Source organism: Heterodontus francisci, chromosome 2, assembly GCF_036365525.1.
Source record: "Heterodontus francisci isolate sHetFra1 chromosome 2, sHetFra1.hap1, whole genome shotgun sequence".
NCBI lineage: Eukaryota > Metazoa > Chordata > Chondrichthyes > Heterodontiformes > Heterodontidae > Heterodontus > Heterodontus francisci.
This window is the reverse complement of record NC_090372.1, coordinates 27,166,660-27,191,405: the sequence shown is the minus strand read 5'-3', so window position 1 is coordinate 27,191,405 and position 24,746 is coordinate 27,166,660. Positions and strand designations below refer to the sequence as shown.

General features: G+C 42.1%; 1 protein-coding gene and 1 long non-coding RNA gene across 4 annotated transcripts in view; one reads left to right on the top strand and one right to left on the bottom strand.

Moving 5' to 3' along the window:
• LOC137383387 (genetic suppressor element 1-like) overlaps positions 1–22,687 on the bottom strand; it is a 319,556-nt gene extending 296,869 nt beyond the window's left edge. For both annotated transcript variants that reach the window (XM_068056168.1, XM_068056178.1), the window contains exon 1: positions 22,283–22,687. In XM_068056168.1, coding sequence (XP_067912269.1) covers positions 22,283–22,361 — 79 coding nt within the window. In that variant the 5' untranslated portion in view covers positions 22,362–22,687. The remainder of the gene's footprint in view (positions 1–22,282) is intronic.
• Positions 9,115–21,406, top strand: LOC137383397 (uncharacterized). 2 transcript variants are annotated; one of them, XR_010977398.1, is made up of 4 exons: positions 9,115–9,300; positions 13,345–13,457; positions 13,617–13,827; positions 20,344–21,406. It is a non-coding gene; the product is annotated as an uncharacterized lncRNA (long non-coding RNA). The 2 variants fall into 2 exon arrangements; XR_010977400.1 differs by lacking the exon at positions 13,345–13,457.
• Positions 22,688–24,746: the final 2,059 nt, after the last annotated feature.

Genomic DNA, 24,746 nt, shown 5'->3' with positions numbered 1-24,746 from the left:
TGTTTTACCTCTTCAGCCCTTTGGTGCAATTTTAATTAGAGCCAATAAACAAAGTGCGACCAGGAAGTGTGACAAGGAAAGTATAACTTGCATAAATTGTTATGTAAGAATTGAGTGCACATTGCAAAATCTTTAATACAAAATAAATAGCTAGGGAGATATATATATTTACAGTTTGAAATTTGGACTTTTATTGGTGGAAAAGTTGCACTGACAATGCCTTGCGCTAATAAGTTAATCGCATAATGACCCCAAAACTCTTTGGGATGTGAACCTAACAGTTACACTGGGATTGTACTGGCTGGGGTGAGAGTGGGCATTGCCTAGAAACTAACCATGTCCGTCCTGTGAAAGGAGGTTGATCAAGATATATATATATATATATATATATATATATATATTTCCTTTCTTTGGGGTCCTTGCTGTTTCGCTGGCCTGGGCTCCTACCCCAACTACCATCTTGCACCCTGCCACCTCACGATATGGCATGCCTTATCTCAGAAAGGGTACTGCTCTCCAGTACTACATGGGAACTCAAGATGCAGAGAGTCCTGCTTGCCTGACTTTTCTCCCTGATCTTATTTGTCTTTTAAGGAAAATTGGAAAATCCTGGAAATGGTGGAGACCCAGGACAACCTGGGGGAACTCTGTCACTTTCTATTGGGTTCCTGTGGTCTTCTGTGAGAGTTTTAGCAAGAGACCCATGGAATCACTACAGCATTTTGGGCCCATATCTTTAATCAAAACTTTAGATTGTATGTAATTTTCCAAACAGTCATTACACAGTAATAGCACTTTTACTGGCAGCACGTTTCAATTTCTTCCCCCCAAAGAATTGTCCCCACCCATGTATTGTTACTTATTTTTCTATTCTGCCACACCCCATTACCAATGGACCTGGACAACATCCAGGCTTGGGCTGATAAGTGGCATGTAACATTTACACCACAAAAGTGCCAAGCAATGACCATCTTCAACAAGAGAGAATCTAACCATCTCCCCTTGACATTCAATGACATTAGCATCGCTGTCAACATCCTGGAGGTTACCATTGGCCAGAAACTGAACTGGACCAGCTATATAAATACTGTGGCTACTAAAACAAGTTAGAGGCTGGGAATTCTGCGGTGAGTAACTCACCTCCTGACTTCCCAAAGCCTAAACACCACCTACAAGACACAAGTCAGGAGTGTGACGGAATACTCGCCACTTGTCTGGATGAGTGCACTCTAACAACACTAAAGATGCTCGACACAAAGCAGTCTGCTTGATCGGCACCCCATCCACAAACCACAAACATTCACTCCCTCCAAAACTGACTCACAGTGTGTACCATGTATAAGATGCATTGCAGCAACTCACCAAGGCTCCTTCGACATCACCTTCCTAATTCGCGATTTCTACCACCTAGAAGGACAAGGATAGCAGACGCACGGGAACATCGCCACCTGCAAGTTCCCATCCAAGCCACACAGCATCCTGACTTGGAACTATATCGCTGTTCCTTCACTGTTGCTGGATCAAAATCCTGGAACTCTCTTCCTAGCAACACTGTGGGAGTACCTGCACCAGATGGACTGCAGTGATGCAAGAAGACAGCACACCACCACCTTCTCAAGGGCAATTAGGGAAGGGCAACAAATGCTGGCCTTGCCAGCGATGCCCACATCGCATGAAAGAATAAAATAAAATTAGATGACTGAGAAGATTAGTTTCTTTCCAGTATGCACTGGAGTGATTCTTAGGAACATTAGTGAAATGGAGATAGTTCACAGAAAAGCAGCAAAGATAATTCTAGAAACTTGACTTCTAAGTCATATAAATAGATGCACAGAACTGAACCTGTTTGAGCTGGCGCAAAGCAGAATTAAAGGAAACATGATCCAGATCTTTAAAATAACAGAAGAAATGGTTCATGTAAATAAAGCAGAATATTAAACTTGGGTCACAGGAAGGCATATACACAAAATTAACAAATATCAAACAATTGTTTCATACAAAAAATGGTGTTGGATAAAATACTGCTGCAAAGAGTGGAGGTGGTTTACGATATTCCCAATTCACGACCCTACACTCAAATCCCACTTCATTTGATTCAAAAGTGGTCTCCCACTCTACTCAAAACTGATCTCCCACCCATTGTCTAATCAGATATCAGATACCCCATCCTATTTTACCCCCAAGCATTGATATATATCTCTTGACGAATATGCAATTACACGTGGCAAATATTGCATGACAACAGGATATGTGTGTTATCTTCTAATTATGAAATGGATTTAGTCCTGACCAATATACTTTGCCTTGACCTATAAGTGTTGCACCATTATTATCTTTTAATCACTTATCTGCAGGAACATTGCATGAACAGCTGGTTATTCAAAGGATTTTGAAACAAAACAATAAAAAAAATTTAAATCAGGCATTCTCCTGTGACTTTAAAGCTGCGATTTAACATGTGCTAAATTAAAATATGTGATTGTTCTGTGCAATGACATTTTTAACACCTTAATGGTTGTAGAACCACTACCATATCCAGATATTTTAAATTATGTATCTTCAAATTTATTTTGGAATACATGCTGTTATTTGGGAAATGTATGATTCTGCACACGTTTCTTACTCTTCCTAGATGACATGAATAAGGGTGATTCTTTAAAAAAAAGTTAGGCCAGTGATCTACTCAGCATCAGATAAAACTGAATGCTTAAACTACCACATGTTCACCTTTAAAACATTTATTATTGTAATATATCTAACATTATTTTTAATAATTCACATGCTTATCTGATAAAAAAAACCTCACTGTATTTCACTTGGTCACAAAAGAAATGCATAATATTATTGCACCAATGCAAAATTCTAATGATGATTGAGCTCACATATCAATCCTTTGTATAAGCTTGTTAATTTGAATCTGTTTGTTGTGCTGATCAAAAGTGAAATTGTCCAGTGACTTGATTTCGACAATTGGACAAAAACAGCAGTGGACACTTGTTTAAGCATAATTTGAATTTGAATTATCCAACCTACAAACCTCCTTCACCAAAAAGCAATTAAAACCTGATTGACCTCAACTTGTGCTTATCTGCAGCAATTAGACTTTGCGGCCAGAATGGGACAGTGTACCTAAACAGAGGTCCACCTGAGCAGCTGAGTAATATATTGTACAGTACAAGGTATGGTGCTCTGGTCATAAAAGTCGATATCATCTGACCTAAGGTGAGCAATAGGAGACCCACTTGGACAGCATAAAATGATTTCAAGCATAGGACCCCAACGAGACAGAAAGTGATTCTCTTGTGCTGTTTTGACACCAGCAATGTTACAATGCTCTTTTAGCTAGTCACAGCACTGTGATTATTAACATAATGTAATTATTTATTCTACACTATAATAAAGACTAGAAATTATTTGTCAGATTTTGTGATAGAAAACACACATATCTCCACAGCTGGAAAAGATATGCAGTGCTCCAAGTTTTTTGTTTTGCTAAAACAATCATGAAATATTAGACAATGTTTTCAAGCAGTGGTCTTTGAGAGATTTGATGGATCATATGCAGACAGCTTGTCATGCTCCCAGATTTTCATTCAAAGCTTTCAGCACATCATAATATAATTACTGTACTATTTCCTTATCTTGTATAATCTACTCCAAATTCTGGTACATTATGCCTATCAGGTATACAGCTTCTTTAGTATAGGGAGAATTAGGAATGTGGAATGTCTATGCTTACATTAATCCTATGCATAAGAACATATGAAATAGGAACTGAAGTAGGCCATACGGCCCCTCAAGCCTGCTCCACCATTTAATAAGATCATGGCTGATCTTTGACCTCAACTTCATTTTCCTGCCTGATCCCTATATCCCTTGATTCCCCTTGAGTCAAAAAATCTATCAATCCCAGCTTTGAATATACTCAACAATTGAGCATCCACATCCCTCTGGGGCAGGGAATTCCAAAGATTCACAACACTCTAAGTGAAGAAATCAATCTCTCCTCGTTTCAGTCTTAAATGATCAAACCCTGATCCTGAGACCATGTACCCTAGTTCTAGACTCACCAGCCAGGGGAAACAACCCCGTCAAGCCCGCTCAGAATCTTATATGTTTCAATGAGATCATGTCTCATTCTTCCAAACTCCAGAAAGTATAGGCCCATTCTGCTCAATCTTTCTTCATAGGACAATTAATATGCAATTAATATATTTTCTTTTTAGTTTTTTTTTAGTTTTTAGAGATACAGCACTGAAACAGGCCCTTCAGCCCACCGAGTCTGTGCCGACCATCAACCACCCATTTATACTAATCCTACACTAATTCCATATTCCTACCACATCCCCACCTGTCCCTATATATTTCCCTACCACCTACCTATACTAGGGGCAATTGCTAATGGCCAATTTACCTATCAACCTGCAAGTCTTTGGCATGTGGGAGGAAACCGGAGCACCCGGAGGAAACCCACGCAGACACAGGGAGAACTTGCAAACTCCACACAGGCAGTACCCAGAATTGAACCCGGGTCGCTGGAGCTGTGAGGCTGCGGTGCTAACCACTGCGCCACTGTGCCGCCCTAGTGGGTGAAGAGAAGGAAATCCATTCACGATTGAAATGTTCCTGTTCTCGTCTTTCTGTGGAAGCTTACATTCATCTATTGTAAGCCTTACTGAAGTAACATGGGCATAGGGATCCAATTCACAGCATCACAGAATTGTTACAGTGCAGAAGGAGACCATTCGGCCCACCATGTCTGCACCAGCTCTCCAAAACAGCAGTTCACTCAGTGCCATTTCCCTGCCATCTCCCCATAACCCTGCACATTCTTCCTTTTCGCATACAGTCTAATTCCCTTTTGAATGTTTCAATTGAACCTGCCTCCACCACACTCTCAACAGTGCATTCCAGACCTTACCCACTCGCTGCGTGAGAAAGTTTTTCCTCATGTCACTTTTGCTTCTCTTACCCATCACTTGAAATTTGTGTCCTCATTCTCAATCCTTTCATGAGTGGGAACAGTTTTTCTCTAACTACTCTGTCGAGATCCTTCTTGATTTTGAATGCTAAATTTGCTAAATCGTGGAATTGCTTAATGAGGAATTGAAAAAGTGAATGGTTTAGGGTTTTATAGTTTTTGATTTAGAGATACAGCACTGAAACAGGCCCTTCAGCCCACCGAGTCTGTGCCGACCATCAACCATCCATTTATACTAATCCTACACTAATCCCATATTCCTACCACATCCTCACCTGTCCCTATATTCCCCTACCACCTACTTATACTAGGGGCAATTTATAATGGCCAATTTACCTATCAACCTGCAAGTCTTTTGGCTGTGGGAGGAAACCAGAGCACCCGGAGGAAACCCACGCAGACACAGGGAGAACTTACAAACTCCACACAGGCAGTACCCAGAATTGAACCCGGGTCACTGGAGCTGTGAGGCTGCGGTGCTAACCACTGCGCCACTGTGTTATACATAATGATGCCATTGGCACATTCAAATGCAGATGACAGGGTAGTGCCATGAGATGTGCATTTCTATAGCATGACTTGTATGTCTACAGACCTATAGTTATTGAACCTGAAAAGAAAGTTTGATATGATAAGGTGTTACATAAATGCAAGTATTTCTATTCATTAAAATAAAAGCAAAATACTGTGGATGCTGGAAATCTGAAATAAAAACAAGAAATGCTGGAAATACTCAGCAGGTCTGGCAGCATCTGTGGAGAGAGAAACAGAGTTAACGTTTCACATCAGTGACCCTTCTTAACCCATTTAAAAGTTGCAACAACTATATGGCCTGAAACATTCTGTTGGGCTAAAGGTACAGTCTCTAAATACTATCTTTTGTTTTGTTTGTTGTTTTGTTTATTTGTGTGCTGCTGATATTGCCTGGGGCAATACAAGAAGCATCACTAAGACAACTACAGTATTGTGTACTTGATTTAAATAGTTGCTTGACCCTCCCACTTTATAAGATACTGCAAGGAGTTTAGATGCAGATATAATTTGCATTTGGGTCAAGGCTTGCACAAAAAGCTAAAAATATTTTAACAAACATCATGCATGAGGAAAACAAAACAACTTCCACTTGGGAAAGAAAGCCTGGGAAGGAATTTTAAAGATTATTTTGTGCACTCATGTGAAGAGCTTTGGGATGTTTTACTATGTTAGAGGTGCTATACAAATGCAAGTTGTTTTTGTTGTAGGTTGATAGTTATGTAAATCTTGGTCCTACAAGTTTCATTACTTAAAGAGACATGATGCCATAAGCTGTGAGCTTTCAGTGGTATAATGCAGTGGTTCGCAAAGTGTGGTCTGCGAATGTCCTTCAGGTGGTCTAAGAGCTGGTCCAAAATGCAAGTCACTGATGCACAATGCCAGGCCGAGGCCATATGAGAGAACAGGCCAGAACCTTCATTCCCACGCTCACGTGACGTCACACAACCAGACCAGACCAGCTCCCACGTGTGCGGCATGAGTCGTAAGCACGAGCAACAACAATGTAGCTTTATAAACAAGATTTATGTTACTGTTGATTTTGTTTAGTTAATATCGATGTAAGGTAAGTAATAGTTTCTCAGAAGAAGATTACTGTGACGATTTTATAACATATTAGAATGATTTAAATAAACCTGTTCTCTTGTAGCATTAATGTTTATAATATGAAAATGTCTATACTTTTGTTTCTGGCATGAATAATTTATTTATGATATTTAATTAACAATGCACATAAATTTATTACATTTAGTAGAAAAAAAGCAGTGAAATATTTATAGTTTCCATAAGTTCCCCTTAATTCTGATGCGTTTCTTTACAGTGGCAAGCAAAAGCGGGTGGAATAGGACCGGTCGGTGGTTGGTGCAATGTTTTGCCCTGCGTACGTGGTCTGCCGACAAAAAAGTTTGAGAACCACTGCTATAATGCACACATTCATTAATGGGGGAAGTAATGTCATGGCAACCCAGGTGAGCTAAGCAACTGAGTGCAGAGCTCTCTGAGCAGTGGACTAAGATACAGCTGAGAAATAGTCACAGTAACGAAATTGAAATGTAATAAATAGAATAGCTCTGCTTCTTGGTTTTTTTGGCTCCTTTAAGAAGCAAAGAAACTAATTAGTTTAATTCCACTGATAAGAACAGCAAAAGAAACTTTACTGAGACAAAAGAGCTGACAAGTGTTGAGACTATCTTAAATCCTGCTGTGCAAACAGATACAGGCAGCCTCTAATACAGCATGCACCTGTTTCAGAAAATGGAGATCCCAAGCAGACATTTACAGTTATAATTAAATCTTAATATATCATTCTGATCCAAGTTCCGTTGAAGAAGTTTTACTGTAATACTGGCTGGTAAGACAATGTTTATCCATCCATGGATAAACTCGGATTGTTTTCACTGGAACGGCGGAGGTGGAGGGGCGACATGATAGAGGTTTACAAAGTCATGAGCGGCATGGACAGAGTGGATAGTCAGAAGCTTTTTCCCAGGGTGGAAGAGTCAATTACTAGGGGACATAGGTTTAAGGTGAGAGGGGCAAAGTTTAGAGGGGATGTGCGAGGCAAGTTCTTTACCCAGAGGGTGGTGAGTGCCTGGAACTTGCTGTCGGGGGAGGTGGTGGAAGCAGGTACGATAGCGATGTTTAAGAGGCATCTTGACAATTACATAAATAGGATGGGAGTAGAGGGATACGGTCCCCGGAAGAGCAGAAGGTTTTAGTTTAGGCAGGCATCAAGATCGGCGCAGGCTTGGAGGGCCGAATGGCCTGTTTCTGTGCTGCACTGTTCTTTGTTCTTTATATATTACAGCATGAGAAAAGGCAGGGATTAATGCTTGTCACTTTAGTATATTAACTTTCTCATCATGTCATCTAATTCTATTTTGAATGACCCAAATGTTTTTGCTTCCATCATATTGATTAATAGATTACTCCAAACATTTAACACTCTTTAAATAAATAAGTTTTATAAAAAAAGGAACTAGCCATTTATGGTTCTGATGACAAACATTTTTTTAATTATTACTTATTATTCTCGGCATGCTTCACAATGGCTGACAGAAAGTTGAGATTGTCAGGTGTTCTATTGCTTCATGGTCATTGCACAAAGCCCTGTCTGCATCTAGATAAGCATGCTATGTTTTGGCAGAAACTATAGGATTCCGCCTCCCTTGTCATACCAACAATGTAACAGACCAGTTATGATGCTTGCTTCATGCTACTATGGTAACTGGTGTAAGTGCTTGTGACAACTAAAATGGCACATGCCAGTTAATGGCATTGCCCATGTTAAGGAGAATGCCTGTTAATGGAATTATATTTCTAGATGTTGATCAATTGCCAATGGACTTCATAGTGCTTTTTTAACGATAATGAATGGGAAAAGGGAACATTTTGATCATTATAGAGTTTCTACTGTTCTCTAATTCATGAATTCTCACATGAGATCAGATTTCCAATCATGTGGGATGCTCTAAAAGAAAAAATATATTTACAATATTTTGTCCCATACAAGGACACCTCCCGGTGGTCCAGCTATAGAATGTCATGATTATTACAGAATTAGCCTATTGGCTAACTCGTGAGGACAGAAGTAAGTTACACATGTCTACAGAGAGAGACTGATTAATTAACTTAAAAATAGGCACTTTTAATGTAAGAAATGTAAACAGTTTTGTGCGATCATGTTAAAATCAGTATTTCCTAAAAATTGAATATATATTTTAACTTCCAGGTGCATGTGGGAAGAGGAGTAGAAACGCGGCAGTAAGTCAAAGACTGTGTAAGAAGCTATGCAAGGAGTAAATGGTTATAAAGGTCCAAGGCTCATTGAGGAGTAAGGGTCTCTTTATAAGCAAAAGGGTGTGTTTAAGCAGGACAGCAAAATGAGTTGCAACCAGGGGTCAAGGACGATAAGACAGCAGGATTCCTGGGGAGTGAGAGACAAGGGTGAATTACATAGAATATACACCACAGAAACAGGCCATTGGGCCCAACTGGTCTATGCCAGTGTTTATGCTCCTCTCGAGCCTCTTCCCATTCCTCTTCATCTAAACCTGTCAAAATAATCTATTCTTTTCTCCCTCATGTCTTTATCTAGTTTCCCTTTTGGAAAGCACTCAACAAAGTGCCACACAGGAGACTTGTTAAGAAGATGGAAGCCCATGGAATTAAGAGGAAAATGGCAGAATGGATATGGAATTGGCTCAGTGACAGGAAGCAAAGTGTGTTGGCAGATGGATGTTTTTCAGACTGGGAGCTGGTTTGCAATGGTGTTCCCCAAGAGTCAGGTTTGGGTCCATTACTTTTTTCAGTTTTTATGAACAACCTATTCTCAGGTGCAGAGAACAGCATTGTAAAGTTTGCATATAATATGAAGCTTAGCAATGTAGAAGATTGTAGGTAGTTGTAGACTTCAGGATGACATAAACAATATGCCGAAATGGGCAGAAGTATAGCAGATGGAGTTTTATGGGGAGAATTATGAAGTGATGCACGTTGGAAAGTCAATGTCCTCTAAATGTCCTCTAGATGAGCAGAGAGACTTTGGTGTCTATAAACACAAATCCTTAAAGGTGGCAGGCCAAGTTGATAAGGTGGGTAAGAAAGCATATGGATTACTTGGGTCTATAAATAGAAGGATAGAATATAAAAGCAAAGAGATGATACTAGAATTTTTTTAATTACTGGCTAGGCTTTAGCTGGTGTATTGAGGACAATTCTGGACGCCAATATCGGGAAAGATGTAAGGGCCTTAAAAGGGTACAGGAAAGGTTTACCAGGATGTTACCAAGTTTGAAAGACTTCAGTTATAAGAAGAGGTTGGAAAAGACTGCTCTCCTTGGTACAGAAAAGGTTAAGAGCTGACCTAATAGAGGTTTTCAAGATCATGGGAAATTTCGATGGAGTAAATAGAAAAAAACTACTCCCTCTGGCAGGTGGGTCAATAACCTGAGGTCATTGTTGCATCAAGATGGTCAGCAATGCCATGTTCAAAAGGACCAGTCAATATGTGCTCTTTTCTACCTATTGGGACAGTCAGGCTGAGAGGACTGTAAGGTTCAAGGACATCACTGAATTCCCCCAGGTGCAGGGTGTCATTGACTGCAGACATGTGGCCATCAAGGCTCCCACAGACCAGGCAGCGGCCTTCATCAACAGGAAGGACATCCACTTGTTCAATGTACAACTGGTTTGGGATCACTGCAAATGTTTCCTGCAGGTTTGTGCAAGGTTCCTGGTAAACAGCCATAATGCCTACATACTAAAGCAGTCCCAGGTGCCATATCTTTTCAGACCTCCCGCATGCCTCAAAGATGCATCCTTGAAGATGTGGCTATTGGCCGTGAGCAGCCCAAGCACTGATGCAGAGGAGAGTTACAACACCTGCCATGGGACAACTCGAGCGACCATCAAGCAGGCCATAAGACTTCTGAAGATGAGGTCCAGATGCCTAGATCAATGCGATGGCACCCTTCAGAATGCCCCAGCAAGGGTCTCACATGTTGTAGTGGTGTGCTGTGCTCTGTACAACCTGGCGCTACAGAGGAGAGAGGCTTTGATCCATGAGGATATTGTGCAGAGCAATGTCCCCTCCAACAATGAAGATATGGAGTAAGGTGCTGACCAGGTGCTGCATGATGAAGAACCCTGGGGACCACAGGCAAGCTGCAATGAGATACGAGCAAGGGAGGCTCGCAACATGCTAATACAGTCTAATGGCTTTCCTACTTTCCATATTTATTGCATGCTTTAACAAAATATTAACCTGTGAGCCCTGAGTGCAGCTAGGCACTGTTCTTAAATCGCTAATGCATGCTTCTACAAGTTGCTCCCCCTGCACTGTCAGCTAAGGTGGAGGCAGGCTGCTGATCTTGCTGCCCCTTGGCTTTGGATGTCCTTGTTGGGTACCCAATGGCTGCCCTGATGTCTGGAGGTCTCCATGATATCGAGGGCCTCTGGTGCAAGTCCTCAGTCATTGCGGATATGTGAGACGCTCGTGCCACTGACAGAGGGGCTGAGAAGCCGCCGCCCACATTAGAAACACCCTGAGAGGAGTCCTCCAAATGCATCAAACAGCCGCTCCTCCTGCCTAGTGGATACTCTGTGAATAGTGTTGAAATAGTTAAGGATGAAGTTGGAGACCTAGGAGTCTTATTAGACTTAGTGCTAAATATGTCCAACCAATGCAGATTAACAATTAACAAAGGTGATAGAATGTTGAGCTGTATAGCAAAAATAGTAATTATAAATCAGGAGAGGTAATGATCAAATTGTACAGTGCTCTGGGCAAACTACAAGCTGAATTTTGCAGCTTATCTGGAAAACCCGCCACCTGGGCTGAAAGCAGGAGCAACCCCACGTAGGCTGGTGGTGGGACCCTGTGCGGCATATTGCCGGTGGGACGGGGGCCCGCCCCCAAGAACTGCTGAGCCAATCAGAAGGCTGTCGGTTCAACAGCCTCAGCAGCGCCACTGCTAGTGATGGTCATTGCTGAGGCTGCAGCTCCAGGGAGAAGGTGTCAGGATGGCCGGCCACTCTCGAAGACAGGTCAGTGTCACTGGGGGAAGCTGGGGACAGGCAGGCAGGCAGGCCCCAGCAATTGGTGTGGGGTGGGGGGAAGCTTTGTCCTCATGCACCGGTGGTGTCTTTTCAGCAGGGGTAGCCATTGTCATCGGAGAGCCCATTCATGGGCCATGGAGTGCCCATAAAGGAGGGCTCCACCCATAGAACCTGCTGGCAGGCCACCAGGGTTACCTGGCGGTCTCCCCACACAGAGGTGGGCCCTCCCGATGCAGAGAGAATGCCCGTGCAGGCGGGAAGTGACCCTCAATTGGCTGCTTAAGTGCCTCAATTGGCTGCCAGGTGGGTGGCCATGCCGCCACATTTCCCTCCACTGGCAATATGGCATGGCGGTGGGATGACTTTGGGCTCCCCTCCCGACAACTTCTCCCACCATATTGCCAGCCCTCCTGCCTCCGAGCTCATCGAAAACAATATTCAGCCGTGCATCTTAAATACTGCATCCATTTCTGGTTGCCAAGAAATAATAGGCACATTCAAGTGCTGGAGGCATTATATAGTAGAGCTACAGGATTCCTGCATTCTGATTATGAGGAAAGAATGGTTTGATTTGGACTTTTCAGCTGGGAAAGGAGATATATGAGAAGCCATATTATCGAGACATGTAAGATTGTTAAGGGTGTAAAGTTAATCTGGAATATTACTTTAAACTGTGGGACTAGAATAAAAGGGCAAATATTCCAGCTGGTAAAATGTAATTTTACGACTGATATCAAGAAATACTTCCTCATAGAAAGAGCGATCAAAATGTGGAATAAACTAACGGATGAGGTAATGGTGGCAAGAACCCTAGAATCATTTAAGAAATAATTAAATGCTACATTTCGGGGACATTTGGATCTGTCTGGATGGATGAAGTAGAATGGAAGGATGGCTTTCCTCACCTGTATTTACATTGTGATCTTGTGAGACAGGACTTTCTTTTCCAGAAGTCATGTTGAAATTCCCTAATAAGCCTTTGTCTGCTAAGGTTTCACAGTTTACCCCAAATGAACCTTTTTAGTAATTTTCCTATAACTGAAATCAAACTAATGAGCCTATAATTTTCCACTTGTGAAACATTTCCTTTTTTAAATCTAGTCACCACAGGGTCTCTCTTTAGTCAATGGGAACAATACTGAACTTTTTTTTTCTCTCTCCCGAGTCCAAGCTGCTCTTTGATTCATTGGCCCAGATTTTGTGGTCGTAATGATAGGGAAACTGTCAGCGTTCGCTGTCATTATTCCACTGAAACTGACAGCAGGTTCTGGAGTCCTCACATGTGCAGAATAACGTGGAAACCCAAAGGTTGCTGTCAATGATTCTAGCTTCTCCAGCGGGTGCTCTGTTGAGGCACCCCCGACTGTAAACAATGCAAAATCTTTGAATTGACGAGACTTCCACTCTTATGCTGTTAGCCTCACTATAAAATCCCTTGAGAAAGTTACACCATGTTGAATGAGGTGTAACTGGATTTTTAATGGTGTACTAACTTCATTACTAATGCTAAACACACTCACTGGCCCTGAAAGAGTAATTTTATATTTGTGGAATGTCAAATTTCTCCAATATGATAAATTCTACCTATTTAAACTTTTTATAGTGTGTTTACCTTTATTTTAGCTTCTGTCCCAATGCACTCATAATCATTTATTTCACTATCTGAAAATTTAAATTATAATTGAAAGATATTAAGTGCTTTTAATTTCTTAGTTTGCCGCGTATGAATACTTCAATGTGATTGGCTGCTCACCCACTTGCTGATCTCACAGATGCTGCACCCCAATATATCCCCTTGATTTGGTGCCAGATTTAAACTGCCATCTGGAAAGAGGAAATCCACTTCACAGAGATCGCTAGATCATTGTGGACAGCTTTCTTCCAGGTCAGTGATGACTGTAGTAACTTGGTTACTGACCATAAAATCCAGCCCATTGCTTCACACAAATAATGACAATTCTGATTGCTTTTTCTCAAACATTCAATGGCTGTTTAGGTGGCAGTTTTACTTTGTGATGTTTCTGTGCTGTCTCTTTCCACCCAGGCCATGCTGGTGTTAAGGTCCCTGCCTCCCTTGCTGCTTTAGCAACATGACACTTGAAAGTAGCTGTTGATAGACTGTGCTGGCCATCATATGATGTAACAAGCCCAGGAAAGATGAAGATATGGCTTTACAGCAGTCATTAAAAACAAGGGAATGGCTACTGTCTTTCAGAAGAAGAGAAAACCCAAGAGGATCTGGAGAATACACTGAAGTGAGTGGTTCTGAATTGTCTTAGCTTTGAATAAAGTTGCAAAATGCCCTGTTTGTGATTGTTATTATTGTTAACTTTTTATAATTGAAGCTTTCTGTATCACCATGGCAACAGTGGATGAGAGGCATGGAAAAGGAGGGTGGGGGGAGACGATAGACAGCAAGAGAAACAGAGAGAGGCAAATATTACCACTGTACGTGCCTGACACAACTTTCAAATGATATACAGCATTATTATATATGAAAAATATAATTTAAGTGCACCACATTTTGTGATGTGCTTGCTGAATTTAGAATGCAAAATGATATATTGTAACAGGATCAGAGAAGGATAAACTGACATAATTTACATAAAAGACAACTTTGAAGAAATGTTCAATCTGTTTTGAGTCACAAGCACCTCCAGTGTGCAACAAAATACCTTCATAATTTTCTATAAACTGTTCTAAGTTTACACTAGAGGGAGCTAAAACTTTCCATAACAGGATGCCGTTTGTCTGAACAGCTGCACAAAACCACAGATTAGACCTTCTACAAGCACCTGTGGCCTGCAGGCGGGTTGGGGTGAGTGGATGGGGAGCGAGAGGGGACAAGTGGGGGGTTGGGTAAAGGAGGTGTTGTGGGGCTGGAAAATATCTGGAAGACAGAGTGATCTGGTGCAGCAACAGGATTCTGCATTCTTCTTCAAGTCTTGGGGACCATTTGGAGAGAATGATGGAAAGCAGCTTCTGAAATCTTCAGGATTTGCATGACAGATTGGGTCTGCAATCCTGCTGATTCATGGCTACTCAGGTCAAGGACCCAATACATGTGGTGTGGCTGGAATGTGCCTATATAATGCTTTCTTCTACCCTATTACCTCATATTTACCTTAGTTGTGTATCTGAGCATCACCAAGCCCCAGCTAAAATGCTTGGCTTTTTGTTTTGTAGTGAGAGGAATAACATAATTTATAAATGAAAGACAACACAGAAAAGAATTGAAAGACTTATGGTTAAGTGATGCCTAAATAGAAATATTTCTGGGACGTTTCTACGGTATCAATCAACTGTAGTGAGAAACAGCAAGTAAATTCCATTACTTCAACAAAAGCATCATTTATACAGGTAAGTTCTAACCGAAGTTTTCATACTGTTTTCTGTTTACAATACACAGCAAGTTATAGAATCAAATAAAATCAAAATCAAACCTAATGATTTCTCTGACTCTCACACCCCACTACAGAAATTCAGCCTCAGGGAGGTAAGACTCAATGTTCATGAATCAGCAAAGCTGCCTGAATCCAGTAATAAAACACATTATATAACATTGCACATCACAACCCAATATAAACTCCCTGCCTCCAGTTTGTGTTGCTCTCTGTCTTTCTCCCTCCCTAGTTTTTTTTTCTCTCCCCAGTTTGTGTTTCTTTCTCTCCCAGTTTGTCTCTCCCCCATCCCCTAGTTTGTGTTGCTCTCTTTCTCCCCAGTTTGCCTCGCTAGTTGCTCATAGGATTTCCAGGTGATTTTTGTTGGCCCGGATGCTGTCATCCTCACAACCAGCAATGAAGCATTTTTTTTTTATTCGTTCGTGGGATGTGGGCGCCGCAGGCTAGTAACACACCAGCAACCTCACTTTATTGCCCATCCCTAATTGCCCTTGAACTGAGTGGCTTGCTAGGCCATTTCAGAAAGCATTTTTAAAAGTCAACCACATTGCTGTGGGTCTGGAGTCACATGTAGGCCAGACCAGGTAAGGACAGCAGACTTCCTTCAGGGACATTAGTGAACCAGATGGGGTTTTACAACAATTGACATGGTTTCATGGTCACCATTAAACTAGCTTTTTTTTAAAATTCCAGATTTATTAATGGAATTCAAATTTCATCATCTGCTGTGGTGGGATTTGAACCCATGTCCCCCAGAGCACTAGCCGGTGCCTCTGGATTATTCATCCAGGGACATTACCACTACACCACAGAAACTTTGTGCTGCCTGCTGATTTTCATGATACTGGCGTGCAGCCCAGTGCTAAACGTGATTCTGAGTGGTTGCATGCCCAGCAAGGGGTCCAAGTTCCTGCCTATTAAAGATAGCCTGCACTTCTTAAAGGGGAGTTGCACTAAGGCCTCCAGCGCTGCATCCAAGAACCCAGGAGCCATCTCTCTGGCTGCAGCAGCTCATTCAACTGGCTGGAAATACATTAGGAGCAGGAAGAAACCTGGGTAATGGCACAGCAGGCCAGAGAGATGGCTCCTGGGTTCTTGGATGCAGTGCTGGAGGCCTTAGTGCAGGTGGTTGAAAGGAGGAGAGATGTGCAGTATCCGTAAGTGGCCAGAAGGCCCTCCAGGCAGACATTGTGAAGTCAGTGGAAGCAGAGAGCCACAGAGGTCAATGCCAGGGATCTTGCCCTGAGGACCTGGATACAGTGCTAGAACAAGTTCAATGACCCTCACACGTGTGATCAAGGTCAGTGAATGAATCTTCAAATACCATATCCCAGTAACTGCACCAGCAACCTCACATACTGCTCAATGCAGCACACCCCATCACTCACTGAGCAACAATCTCTAGCAATCAGGGCTCATGTTTAACATTCATATGCTCTACCTCATCCTCACACACTTAGCACTGCTGCAAACCTCACAGCTTCCACATACTTTAAGCTATTCAGTTATGAAAGGCACATCACCTAAAGACATTGCAACACACTCACTGATACACTAGGCTGGACTTAAAGAGCCTGGTGAGCTCAAATATAAGAACACAACCTGAAGAGTTCTAAAAAATTGACTTTTCTTTTAAAAAGTGGACAATATGCTGCAAAATGGCCACCAAAGGTCAACCCTATATATTCAAACTGTTTTACTGTCTAGTAAGAACAATAGGATAGGTTCCAAGCTAAGAGGTATCAATTACACCCATCCTGAACCCATCAAGAGACATTTTTGAATTGAATGCGTTCTTCTGAAACAAAGAAGGTGCGAAGTAACCACATCCTGGTCCATTGTTTGTCACCACAGAGAAGGAGATCTATGTCTCCCAACAAAGGCACCATTTTGACCTTAAAGGAGTCCTCCAGAGTGAGAGAGAGGGAGAGAGAGAGAGAACCAGGACAAACATCACAAAAGCCTGTCCAGTTGAGAGCTTGGAAAAAAACATCAAAAGCCAAAGAAGGTGCCCTGCTGTGAATTCTACACTTCAACTTGTGCAGCAGAGAACTGAAGGTGGTTCCCCATCTCTTTGAAGTCTCAGCTACCACAGAGATCTACAAAACCCAGGCCTGCAACTTTAAAAGAGAAATTGACCACCAAGAGGATTCAACAGGTTTACTGTAAACCCTGAAAACCTACCTCACTTCAAACTACCTACCCCTTTTCATCTCTATCTATCTCGTGTGTGTGTGTTTTTGTGTGCGTATGAATGAATGCGTGTGTGGATGCAGTTACAACCATTTTGGGAATGAATATTGCTCAATAAGTAGTTAATCTTCTGTTTTAAATCTACAAGAAAACCTGTCACTGTCTGTTGATCTAACAATTGCAACACAAATGGGTTAAAACCCTCGTAACAAAAACACTTGCTGCAATCTTTTGGGGGGTGAACAGTGGGAACCACCCACACCATTTACCACTTGGCCGTAACAGTAGTATAGAGCTGGGATCAGCACTTGATGACTCACCAAATATCAGTGGGCTGTAGCCAGGTCGGGGGAAAGGATAGAGTATGTGTGTCAGCTCACTGGACAGCGAGGTCACAGGCAAGTTCTGCTGTAGAGGACTCAGATGAAGACTTCCATGGGTATACATTAAAAGGCTGATAGACATGTACATCAGAATGCTTGGTGCATTGGCAAGCCTGTCAGAGAACCTGTTGTCATTATTAAGGAGCATGGAGGAGACAGGACCAACTTACCACGGGATTTCATGCAGAGCTTGGAGCCCATCCTTTCCAGTGTAGAAGCGATGGCTAACTCCACTTGTGGACCCAACCATACTGCAGCGTCTGATGGCTGATGTCTAAGTTACCATTGCAGTGCAGGTTGCCAATGTCTGATTGAGGTCATGAGATCTCTGTTGCCATGTAGGCTCAGACTACTGCCATCATGGCTGCAGATACCAGTGTTCAAAGGGGATTGCAAGGTCTCACAGCATTCCAGCAATTTGTGCTCCAACAGATTACTAGAATTCCTGAGGTGCCACCCTGGGAGAGTAGCAGTGGCTCTGTGGTGCACAAACTTGCTTTCCTCTCTCAGGATGACAGCATTCATGCTCCATCATTGGCACTCCAGCATTGCCCTTGCTGTTGCCCATCAGCCAGCCAGCTCAGTCTGCCGCCGCTAATGCTGAGGTGATGCAGTCCAAAGCAGGGCCCTCATGGGCCAGAGCTGCTCAAGGTCATCCTGCAAAGCCATCTGCAGTTTCCCCCATTGAAAGTCAGTAGCTTTCATCAGACCTGCTGCAGCCACTGGGGTAGCGCTGCTTAGGAGCACTAGGCCAAGCAGAGGCACCTGCAAGAAAAGGCACTGAGGGTATGTACAAAAGTGAATAGGCAAGTATTGTATGGAGTATTGGAAGTGTTCTTGGATAAAGTTGGTGAGGAATGATTGTTTTGTGGTGTCTTTTATTTCAGGATTGTGGCCAAGATGACGCTGTGATGATCCATAACAGAGGATGGGTAAATTGAGCCATGAGAATCTAGGGATTTATTCAGGGGAGCGGAGGTCTGATGATATGCTCATGGACCTCCTGTCCTGCAGCGATGATGTATCAGCTGCCTCCTCCCTTCCTCCTCCTTCTCCTGAGGCGGCCGCTGAAGCCCTGGTGGCAAGGGCTGCATCCTCATGATGGTCAGGTTGTGGAGGACGCAGCAGTCCACCACGAATCATGAGACACCCTCTTAGTACTGGACGGCAGCTGACCAAGCAGTTCAGGCAGTGGAACCGTTGCTTCAGTATGGTAATGGACTGCTTCACGACTTTCCTACTTGCAGCATGGCTCTCATTGTAGGAGCGCTGGCCACGTGTGGTTGGCTTGTGGAAAGGAGTCAATAGCCACATGTACGGCGAGCAACCACCCTTTGGTTTGACATGGTGGCGCAAAGTTAGCTGGACAGGCAAAGGATGAAAGCATCATGAATGTTGTGCGGGTAGCTGGCATTCACCAACATGATGCCCTGGACATTGTCACACACCAACTGTACATTGAATGAGTGGTACCTCTTGCAATTTTAGTGCATCTGCCCGTTAAATGCTGTGCCCGCAAGGCCAAGTGTGTGCAGTCAATGGTTCTATGGGGAAATCCGCTATCCTGGCAAAGCCCACTCCTCCTATTTCTCTTTGCTTAGAGAGAAGACAATGAAGTCACATCTCCTGGCGTATAGGGCCTCTGTGATATCCTGGATGCCGCAATGGATGGTAAACTGCAGTATGTTGTGTATGTCACCTGCTCCAGCCTGAAAGGATCCACTGGTGTAAAAATTGAGGGTCATGTTCACCTTGACGACCACTGGTAGTGCTGTCTTCACCCTACTCTGAGGCTGCACATGTAGTTCAAGGAGGTAGCACAGTTTTGCAACATTCTCCTTGGTGAAACCCTGCTGCCAAATATACTGCTCCTGGTTGAGGTGCAGGAAGGAGAAGTGTGCTTTGAAGACCCTAGATGGGTAAGACCTCCTGCTGACAGCTCTCCTCCTTCCTTTGTGAGCAGCTTGTTTTCTGTTTTTCTGAAATTTACTGTTGTCAACTAGTTGGCTGGACAAATCATGTGCCTGCATGAATTGTAGCAAAGTGACATTTTGAGCTTGCTTTAGATGTTGCTGTCCAAGGTCCATAGATTTAGGAAGGGCCAAAATCTCTGGAAGCTTTTCAGGAATACCAAGTGCAGATGTAAAACACTGAATTTTCCAGCCAATAGGGTATCACTAAATAGCCTCAACTGCAAACTGTTTGCAAAGGAAATCATGAATTTGAGAACTGTCCCAGGAAAACTATCTTCTTTAACTTTATAGGTGGTTACTGTAAACAGAGAGCTTAGCATTGCTTCACAATTTCTGCTGCTCATGTATTTAACAGAGTGATATTCCACTCCCCTGGAATGTAGCCCTCACAGTTATATTCCCTCTAGTGATGAGGTGTGCCAACTCTTTCAGTAGTGAAGTCAAATGGGGTGGCAGTGGATTCTTCTTTCTAGATCCCTACAAGCCCCCTGAAAATGTCATTACATTCCCTGATTTAACTATGTGTGGGGACAAAAAGGCAACTATCTCAGTGCCTCCTCAATCTAAGTTGGATACTAGATCTTCTAAAGCCTTAGAGAACGTAACAGCCGTGGCATGAATGGTTTCTTGACACTTTTTATAGGTCTCCAGCACAGCTTTAACTAGTAGTTTTCGAGGACTGTAAATGCCATTAAGCTATTTTGGAGATCATGATTTGTTTTAGGTTGTTGACCTATCGTCAGAACGAACTGAAGTGTTAACTCTGTCTTTCACTCCATAGATGCTACCTGATCTGCTAATTATTCCTATTTTTATTCCAGATTTCCAGCATCCGCTGTATTCTGCTTTAGTTTATCTGAGTGGACTTATTATGAACCAATTTGATCCAGTAGATCAATTGCCTTGACAGCATTCCTCGCTTCTTCCAAGTTGTAGGAAGGGCTCACATGTCGGCTTGAGGCCTTTGTTGCATTTTCCCCCAATGTAAATGCTATTTATCTTAGTGCAAATAATACTAGGTCCATGAACCAACTAGAAAATATGGTTTATGACCAAATCCATTGTTACAATGGATAATCACCAGTGCATATTGTACAGTTCTTTCTCAGTGAGCTACATGTCTACATGCAAGAGGAACAAACGTTTCTCATCAATGTAGAAGAAAGTATTTCCTTCTCTGTAACCACAATGTCCTTTCTGAATTAACAGCTCTTGCAAAGCTTTTGGTACTCAAAATATTTTCAAAACTAAAACAGGCCTTCTAATCTGGAGCATTTTATGAGCTGTTAATATACATGGAATTTACCTATTACATATTTTTTATCTTAACCATTAAACTTTTGTTGCTAAATTGAAAGGAAAATTGAGAAAGTGAAGCAGGAGGGGAGGAGGGGGATGGTAAAAATACACAGCTGCAGTCAGATATGTGCAGCTTGAAATAAGCAGTAAAAATTGGGGCCTGAGTTACGCACAAACTACTATTCAGGGGACATGAGAGGCTATGACTGTAAGAAGACCTGCAAAGAGTTTGTGAGACTGTATGCACAAAAAACTCCTGATGGGAAAGTATGGAAGCTAAGGGAAGGGAGAAGAACTGAAGTCCCTGTTTCCTGGAAGAAGTAATCTTCTGGGAGCAAAACTTAGTGGATGGATTTGGAAACAGAGAGAAGAAATTGTAAGTTGTAAGTTGAAAGGCTTTTTGTGTGAATTATTTCAATGCTACAGAAATCAACGCGCACACTTTGTATATTGATTAATGATTAAAAAGTGATAAATTGTGGACGTATATGGGAATCTGTTATTGGTTTAGTGTCATGATCGATTGCATATTTGTAATTCACTACAACTTCAATTATTCTTAATATAATCTTCTTTGAAATTAAAAAAAAGTCTGTCAGTAAAATTACACTCATGCCTAATGTTACATTCTTCATTCGCATAAAAATATACTTATTTATGAACCGTTGTTTCAGTTCCAGTGCTTCATCCAGCTGAGTTTTGACCATATACTAAAAGGAAATGAGACAGGCACCTCATAATAGTAAAATACAGAAGCTGAGGATGCTTTCTTAGTTTCATGTTTGAATGTATAAAAATGTCCAAGAGCAGCTATGTGGTTAGGTAGACCCTCCCTTATTTCAGTTCTCATCACTGACTGTTTCCTGTGCTTCTGCCCACAAGCCGGAATGAGTACTGTGCAAAGGGCATCTTGCTCAGACCTGATAGCAAAAAGTAGAGCTTAACCGCAAAAGCAGAATTAACAGGATATATTCCTTAGATGAAATCTAATAATAGACAAAGGTTACAAAGAAGCTCATTGCCATGTATATTTTTTCTTTAAAAAGAAGTGTGGCAACAGCAGTCCATTTCCTTGTTTGTAGAATATATGTTCAAATAAAGCAATTCCTGCTTAACACCATTTAGGATAATTTTATTTTGTCTTCAGTTTTTTCTTAGTGGATTAAACTGCTTATTTCTTTCATTCATAATTTTCCCTTTAATTACTTGGGATATATTAGCTTGTTCAATTGTTTTATTCTGCCCAAAATACCTTGAGTAGTATGTTTGTCTGCACTTTAAAGTACTGGAAGGAAATGCTCCAGTTTTCTCATATTCTGAATCTTAGCTGGTAATATGAATAAATACATGCTAAATTAACAAATAGCTATCCTGTCAACACAAAGTACATCTGAGTTTTCAATACTATCTAAATGGCAAGATTAGTACAGCTTATTGATATGGTAATCGTTAGAATTTTACCTCCTGCAGACCGACGTAGAATTCTCCTAGGGTCCTTCAGTTTCATTTGAAGATACATGGCAGTATAACTGGATGCCATACTCTATTGTGAAAAGTAAATGGTTTCTCCTTTTCCAGCTTGAACATTCAATTTTATGGAGACATATCTGTTATCGCTACGCTGAATATTTTTGTTCTGTTTCAGTGAGAACCTTCCGCAGAACAGGAAATGGTCCTCTCCCACCTAATTGGCTGGTCAGAATGTGCTTACATAGCACCAATGGTTTCTTGACACTGATAATTGTTTTGCAGTTAATGGTAGCAATACAAGTTCATCCTTTTGCTCCTATTTTACTACCTGTTGACGATTTGGCACGTTTAAGTAACCCACTAGGGCATGTCTAATTTGCTGCAGGTTTCCATGAGCACTTATTTAACACGTGCAACTATTGAACAGCAACAGGATGGAAATACCAAACTCTTGTGGTTACAGCATAAACTATAGAAACAGCTTAACCCTTTGGGGACTGTACCAAATAAGTCAATAGGGGGAATTTAACTGGCACCTGCCTACACATCAAGGACTGAAGCGGTTCAAGAAGGCAGCTCACCACCACCTTCTCAAGGGCAATTAGGGATGGGTAATAAATGCTGGCCTAGCCAGTGATGCCCACATCCCATGAATGAATTGTTACGACCAGGTGAGAAAGGGGTCTTAGGTTCCCTCTCAGCCTACACCTGGTCTTACCTTAATAGGATTTTATTTTAAACACACTGTTTTTTTTAGCTCCCCCTTAGTGAATCCTTGTTCATTGCTTTCCAATTGTAAGGCAAAAAAACCAGCCAAACAAGTTTTCTTAGGTTTAAAGAAGAAAGGTTGAACTTTATTAAACTTAAACTCTAATTCAGTTAATGCCTACAGATACACGATGCGCCCATGCTAGCATGTATACGCAATACACACATGCAGATAGAGACAGAATAGAGCAGAAGAAATAAAGTGGAAAAGTTTGAGGCAATATCTGAAGATGGTTTTGGTTACTGTTCTTCAAGCTCGCTGTAGAGTCCTTGATTGCAGCTAGGTCTTGCTTTTTATTGGGGCCCAGTATTCTTCTTAATCGTTGTTTGATGCAGGAGACTTTTCTCTCTTGAGGTTCACGTGTCTTCCGTGGGTCTAGAGGCTTGAGAGAAAGAGATGGAAGCAGACAGGAGAGGTCTTCTCAGTCCAGGAGTAAACAGTCTTTCTGAGTTCAAAAACTGTCTTTGCACAATTCAAAAACTCCCAAGTTGGTCAGCAGGTTATTCACATGACCAACTAGTTTAACCACTTTTGTGTTTGTGGATTCTCTTGTCCGAGCAGACCCTAGAATGTCTCTTCTTACACACAATACCTGGTGATCAAAGTTCATTTTAGGTTAAGTGGATAAGGGAAGTAACCTCTCTTGTATCCATTGGTATGCAGATGTCCTCCATCCAAGTGTCTGGCAGTCCTTGTAACAGGCCTTCTCTTCTTCCCAGCAACAGTTTGAAATTTAATGTCTGTATGGTGAAATTAATATGCCTCATTCTTGGCAGGTGGGGGCCCAGCATGACAGCTCCACACCCAGTGGAATGAAATGTGATTTGAGAAAAGCCCATTTCATTAAAAAGGGGCGAGAGAGAAAATATAAGATACAGGAAAAAAGCAAGCGTCACTCTCTCATTCATTCACATTCATTCATAAATCCTACAACTTATTACAGCCTGTCTTTTCATTGTATCAGTGCTGCTTTAACTACCCCCTGTATGGCCTCCCAATAAACATGTGGTTCTTTGGGGAAGTTTTCCTTCAGTTTGCCCATTTCCATGACTGCCTAGGGTCTTTGTTCCTATTGAGGTCTGCAAAGTGGGGTGGGGCGGGTTAGATTTAATTAGCCTTAAATTGAAATTTTTTTTCCCCCAGGACAGTCAGTAGTGGACGGGTCTATCCTGAACTCTCTTTCAGTGCTTTGCTGAGTCATGTAAAGGCTGTTGACTTTAGGGGATGGGTGGTTCTCTTTTTTTCTGACTGTGGGGGAGGATTCTTCGCTAATCTCCCCTTTGTCCTCTGGGACACTCCTGCCTACAGGTATTTGTGCAGACTCTACTACACTCCCCTGTGGCACTTTGACGAGGTGAGGTATCACCCTACTGGTTTCTCTCCCCCTCTTTGTCTTTGCATGTTGTCTGCTGTTAGCAACTCTGGTGGGGTGCTTCTAGTGTTTTGCATTTACATAGGAGCATATGGGGTCTAACTTCTCAAACATTTCAGGGTTGGCAGACCGGACAGTAGGGGTTTCCATTTGGGACTCCTCCAGGAATTCCTTTAACCTGCCCTCTTTGTCGCTTTTTCCCCTTCCCTTTCTAGCATTTTTCCAGCCTTGTGCCTGTCTTGTCCCCTTTTGTTCTCGGCAGGGGTTTACCAGCCCTCTACTGCAGAGTCCTCCAAACACCGAGATAGGACTTA